This window comes from Triticum dicoccoides, chromosome 5B, assembly GCF_002162155.2.
Source record: "Triticum dicoccoides isolate Atlit2015 ecotype Zavitan chromosome 5B, WEW_v2.0, whole genome shotgun sequence".
NCBI classification, from domain to species: domain Eukaryota; kingdom Viridiplantae; phylum Streptophyta; class Magnoliopsida; order Poales; family Poaceae; genus Triticum; species Triticum dicoccoides.
This window is the reverse complement of record NC_041389.1, coordinates 553,918,904-553,925,239: the sequence shown is the minus strand read 5'-3', so window position 1 is coordinate 553,925,239 and position 6,336 is coordinate 553,918,904. Positions and strand designations below refer to the sequence as shown.

The window sequence follows — 6,336 nt, the reverse complement described above, 5'->3', positions numbered from 1 at the left end:
GGCGCCGGCGTCGCGGGCGCTACACAAAAGGATCAGGGGTGTGAAATAGTTTCACAACCAGTTCATTCTGTGAATTGATTTCATCCACAGGTCAAAATTGTCAAATTTGCCCAAAATCGATTACTTCGTTGCAAAGGAAGCGAACCAAATTTTTTTATTCTTTTTGAGAAAGTATTCGTCTTCCTTGATTCATTCATTGCAAAGGAAGCGAACCCTCCTTCCCCTTCCTGTCGTGCACTCTTCTTCCTCCTTCCCCCAAATATCCACAAAGAAGGCAGGAGGACCAAACCCTAGCCGCCGCCCCGATCCGATGGCGCCGTCCCCGTCCCCGCCGCCGCCGGCGAGCGGAGCGCAGTACGCGCACCAGTTCCTCAACACCGCCCTCTCCCAGCGGGGACCCTCGGCGCTCCCCTACGCGGAGGACGTCAAGTGGCTCATCCGCAACCACCTCGTCGCCCTCGCCGACGCCTTCCCCTCGCTCCACCCCAAGGCGGCCCTCTTCACCCACAACGACGGCCGCGCCGCGCACCTGCTCCAGGCCGACGGCACCGTCCCCATCCACCACGCCGGCGCCACCTACAACCTGCCCGCCGTCATCTGGCTGCCCGAGACCTACCCGCGCTCCCCGCCCCTCGTCTTCCTCTCCCCCACCCGCGACATGCTCATCAAGCCCCACCACCCGCTCGTCGACCGCTCCGGCCTCGTCGCCAACGCGCCCTACCTCCGCTCCTGGGTCTTCCCCTCCTCCAACCTCCTCGACCTCGTCAGATCCCTCTCCCACCTCTTCGGCCTCGACCCGCCGCTCTTCACCAGATCCGTCGCAGCCCCGTCTCCCACTCCTCCTCCCGCTCATCCTGCTCCTCCTCCCGCCGCCGCCGCCTCCCCCGCCATGCGCCCCGAGGCCGTCTACGCCCCTGTCCCTCGCCCATACAGGTTCCCGGCATCGCCCCAGCTCGCCGCGCGCCAGCCGCCCACAGAGGACCCAGCCGAGGTCTTCAAGCGCAACGCCATCTCCAAGCTCGTCGATACCGCCTATGCTGCCGCTGCCGCTCTGCGCACCGCCCGCGAGGCCGAGGTCGACTCCCTCTTCGCTGTGCAGGCCGAGCTGCGTGGCCGGGGGGAGGCGGTGAACGACGGGGTGCGCAGGATCACGGAGGAGAAGGAGACGCTCGAGCGTCGGCTTCAGGATGTGGTGATGGCCACTGACGTCATTGAAGCCTGGGTTGCCGAGAACCGCAAGGGGGCTGCCGACGACACCGCCGAGGTGGAGGGGGGCATCCAGCCAGCTGACGTGCTGTCCAGGCAGATGCTTGAGTGCACAGCTACTGATTTTGCGCTTGAGGACACCATCTACGCGCTTGACAAGGCTGTTCAGGAAGGATCGGTGCCATTCGATGGCTACCTCAGGAGCGTGCGCGCACTTGCACGGGAGCAGTTCTTCCAGCGTGTCCTCTGCACCAAGGTTAACAATGCGCAACAGCAGGCGCAGGTCGCTAGGATGGCGGCACGGGCACCACAGTACGCCTCCTAGCCAAGATGATGGATAGGTCAGTATACATGCTTTATGATCAATCGATTCCATCCATTGTAAGAGAGTGGCTCTGTGTAAAGTTGGTTCCCATTGTCGTCGATGTGTGTGCTTACTGAATATGAACAGACGGATGTGTCACAATAATAACTTTATTAGTTGGGGTGTTGTAAGTTCATGGTGATGTTTGTGTAGGGTTGTTGAACTCACAGTACATATCTCAGTTTTGAAATTTACACTCATTTCATTGATGTGTCTGTCTTGGTAAGTCTCTACTGTATGAATGAAGCTTCCATGTTTGTTTAGATAGGCAAAAATACATTCAGAGCCTAGTGTGTTGCTGTACTAGGTACAGTTGTACTATCCTAATTGCAGTCCGGAGATTGAAATTCAGATATGAGAAGTATATGGACTCTTCAGTACTTTGGGAATGTTAGATATTTAGTTTTTTTTCCTTCTGTCATGGCACTGCTGTGAACTTATTGCACTCTTGATACTCGGGACTGGAATAGTCTCCTAGCTGTGATATCCGGCTTTTATGTTTTGATAATTGTAAATGCATAACCATTTTTTGTCCGTTGCGCTGTCACTGAAGTTTGGTGGATGCTTTGGCTTGATGTCGTTGTTTCGAGGCTGTGTGTGATCTGAAGCCGACTGTTTCATTGCAATTCGTCTAGGCTTGGGGTTTATTTTCTGAAACAATGTTTCTTGAATTGCAGACCCTGAATTTGCTGAAGTAGATTATGTATGGTATTGAACGTATTCAAAAGCTCTTTAAAAGCTTTTTGGGGTGGTTTTTTAAACTATAAACAGTAGGGTAACCTTTTGGGGTGTTATGTGGAAAAGCTATTTAAAAGCCTATTCCAATCTTACCACCCCGAAATTACCCTTTTATGAGATCCCATGCCATGATGGCAAATTGTAACAAAGAGATTTGTATGTCCATAGATGTGATCCCAACATCACAGGGTTCCAACTTCCAAGCACACCAATTTCTTGAGCTGCACTAATGTGCATGTGCATAAGTTGTCCTATCAATCTGACTATCCTACAGGGAGGAAGCAATGAATATAGAGACCAAACAGTGGCTTGAGAACTGAAGCACCCTCCGTAAACTCCCTCCGTAAAGAAATATAAGAGCGTTTAGATCTAAACGCTCTTTATTTCTTTACAGAGGGAGTACTATTAGCAGAGTTAGCTTGACAGCACGCCGCATACCTGTGTGAACTCTTGCTGTCTGACACCCTTATCAACCCAGCATCAGATTCAAGAATCTATGAGTTTAGGTACCACACTGACCTTGCACTGGCAACGAAATTAGTTGTCATCACCACGAGAATCTCTCACCACCCCAAAAATCTGAGAAAGAAGAGTGCTCACCTTCCAGATGTTAATTTATTTACTGCCAGGCCTGCTGTGTGGATTTTGTGCCCAGGAGATTCATATTATTAAAGAGTACCACATGTTATTAAAGGGTACCACAGTAGGCGATCTAACCCTGGTGTTCTTTGCAACACAAGAGTACTACAGCAAGTGTTCTTTTAACTTCGTTCATGCGCCTTTTCTTTCCACTCATTTTACAAGAGCTTTCTTAGAAGCAATTGAAATTTTGGATTTGATTACATAGCAACATGAAGCACATGTGCGGTGGTAAGCCGCACGGTCAAGACAGGGCTCGGTGGCGTGTTCGTCAATACTCCGAACTGCTGTGGCATCAACGGTTCCTGATATAATTCAGACTGTCATGTGCAGGCGATCAAGGATGCTTTCCTTGAGAAAAAGAATCATCTGTGCTATCTCATATGAGTGATCTTGCCCCCACAGTGTTCTGGATATACAGGTGAACATCATTCCTGTTTTTATTCTTTCAGTCATCGCACATGTGCAGTGCATCTTTCTGAATATCTATACACAAGTTTTTTGTCAGACTTTTAGTTGTGAAAGAATTAGGTATAACTACATTTTAGAAATATTGGAAGATGCTCGACCTTTTTGTCTTCATTTTGATGGTACAGAGCGTGTTCTTTCTTTTGCCAAATGTGTGAGGGCGAACAGAAACTGCAACAGCCCACTTGGATATCAGGGTAGAAATGGTTGTGCAGATCAAAACTGCATGCAGGGATAAGGAATGATGTGCATAATCGTAAATCTGTATGATGGTAGGCTGCACTTTAGGACTGACATCTCCAGTTGTTTTCAGATCTGATTGATTTTCAAGTTTTTGTGCAATATATCAAACAAATGTGCATTTACTACTCTTGCAGTCAGAATTGAGTTGTCAGATTTAAGCCATCTTAAGTTGTCAGTAGAATATTGGTGTTTATAGGGTAAATGGCAGAATTGCTTCCTGCTCCATTGCAACTCTGGCCAACCTTAACCTGAACTTTGAAGTTTGAAGCTCCATACAACACCTATAGTTAGCTAAAGGCTTGATAGACTATGGGTCCGGGTCACTGAATTTCATTGTAGTCACAAGTTGAACTCTGCCATTAAGATATACTCCCTCCGTCCGGAAATACTTGTCGAAGAAATGCATAAAATGAATGTATCTAGAACTAAAATATGTCTAGATACATCCATTCCTACGACAAGTATTTCCGGACAGAGGGGGTATTTGAAAACAAGATTTGATATAATTATTTCCAAGCTTGATTAAAAGCATCAACATTCTTACAAGACTTCAGAAATACTCCCTCCATTCCAAAATAAGTGTCGTGCTTTTAGTTCAAAAACCATGACACTTATTTTCAAACGGAGGGAGAGTAGTAAATAAGACTCGCATCGCCAATTTATGTCAATTGTCATGGCATGGGGTCATGGTGCATGCTGATGTTCCACTCTCGGACAGAGAGTGCAAGCACAGTGTAACATCACAACATTTCACATGATTGAATTTCTAGAAGACCTTTGAAATGCACTTTTCAGTTTTGAGTTGGACATGATGGTGGAATCTGTTAATGTGGCGATTAAGTGTGTCCAGGAGCTGATAGAAAAAGCAAGACACTTATCAAACCAGCATGCATAATGCATTGGGTGTGTATTGTAGTTGTCTTGTTCAAGACGGACCCAGTGTTCAGGACGTTTTTACTTGTATGAACAGTGGTTTTATCGGTGCGTTCATTGGGGTTTACAAGAAGTCCCACTCAGCCAGGCCTGGACATTTGCTGTTCCAGACGTTTTACCAGAAAATATATTCCTTGGGCTTGGTACAATTGTGCTTGATCTGAGGCCAGCTCCACATCTGTTTAAATCTGTACCCATATCCTGACCTGAAGTATGTGCAGATACTGTTTTTTTTAATTAATCCTGTACCCCAGCCCTAAGATTCTAATAATAATTGTCTCATTTGTCAATCAATTGCAAGCATATGGCTTCTCATGTGGTCATGTGGAGCTTTACATATTTAAGTTTAAATGGCACCGAGGCACAGCAATGCATGTGTTCTTCCTTTGTTTGAGAAAAAGCGTCTAATTTGATGAGGAAAAAAATAGCCTATTAAGAACAGAAACGGTTCAGTGCAATGTACTCTTCAGAACAGAAACGGTGCATGTTTGATTTCACTTACCATTTTCCTTGGACCCTCGCATAGATTTTATGTTTGGAAAATAGCCTATTAAGATTAAACTATCATTGTTTCACCGCAGGGCTGCAACATTGTTCTTCTTGAAAAGTTCCAGACTAAACTGTACGTGTACTGGTAGGTTATTTATATGTTAAGCTGCATTTTCCTTAATACTATTACTCACAATGTTGCATATCTGCATTGCCAAACCTCTATATTCGATTAACAGATTTCCTGGTACGCCGGACTTTGGAATGCCGCATGATTAATTCCACATTGGAACGCTGAGCATGTGAACTTCAGCTTCTTAGTATTTTCTCAACCTGGTCATATATACTTTATACTACCTATGTTAGCAAACTCTCATTTTTGAATGGTTATTAGTGCTGCTCTACGGAAATAATAGGTTGGTGCTGCAATAGGCTTTCAGATTATGTCCTTATTTGTCTAATATATGCTAGAAAGAAGGAATTTTCTGAAGAATGCTTGAAATGCAGAGTTCAGCAAACAAATGACAATTATTTGTCCCCTTGGGAAGCTCTCACACAATCGGGCAACTCGATCTCTACGACGCCAAAAGAACATCATTTATTGAGGATCTGCGTCACACAGAGGATCAGACTCATAGGGTTACCCAGCCAAAAAACTCTGATGTAGTATGAGTATTGCTTCGTCAGTGTGGTAAGCAAAGATGAGAGTATTGGCTCATCAGTGTAGGATCTGTTTCTCTATAAACTTGGTCAAACATAGTAATTCTTGTCGACGAGGATTTCTAAAGGTCAAACATAGTAATCTTTGACCAAGTTTATCGAGAAAATCATTTATATCTACAATACCAAGCATATACAAACAGTACGAAAATATACCTTATGATGTATCTATTGATATACACACTTGGTATTCTAAAATTCTAATGAATCAATCTCAAAGGCCACCACAGCAGAACACAATTAAGTTGGCATCACTGCTATGTACTCCCTCTGTTCCATAATTCTTGTTGTGGTTTTAGTTAGATTATGGAACAGATGAGTACAAGGTTCTGCTCTCTGTAGTGTTACAGTTTATACTGGAGGATTAGAGCTAATTAACTAACGGTGCCTCTCTGAAAGAAGGCTAGACACGGTGTTGTTGATGGTATATTTCTGTTTCCCTTTCCTCAGTTGCACTAATTTCAACCACACGGCCAACATACAGTTTCCTATTTAGCACTTGACGGTTGGGGAAGTACAACCACGATCTTTGTGAG

The 6,336-nt window shown here is 45.4% G+C and overlaps 1 protein-coding gene across 3 annotated transcripts; it reads left to right on the top strand.

The window, feature by feature from the left end:
* Positions 1–212: 212 nt before the first annotated feature.
* On the top strand, positions 213–5,978 carry LOC119311553 (protein ELC-like). Of its 3 annotated transcripts, XR_005151105.1 has the most exons (5): positions 213–1,547; positions 3,281–3,368; positions 5,173–5,225; positions 5,320–5,496; positions 5,588–5,974. XR_005151105.1 is itself a non-coding variant. In XM_037587193.1 (1 exon), exon 1 carries the CDS (start codon positions 311–313, stop codon positions 1,529–1,531), a length of 1,221 nt encoding a protein of 406 aa, XP_037443090.1. In that variant the 5' UTR covers positions 213–310; the 3' UTR covers positions 1,532–1,779. The 3 variants fall into 3 exon arrangements, 1 of the variants encoding a protein (XP_037443090.1); XR_005151104.1 differs by having other exon boundaries at positions 5,320–5,978; XM_037587193.1 differs by lacking the exons at positions 3,281–3,368; positions 5,173–5,225; positions 5,320–5,496; positions 5,588–5,974 and having other exon boundaries at positions 213–1,779.
* The last annotated feature ends 358 nt before the right edge of the window (positions 5,979–6,336 follow it).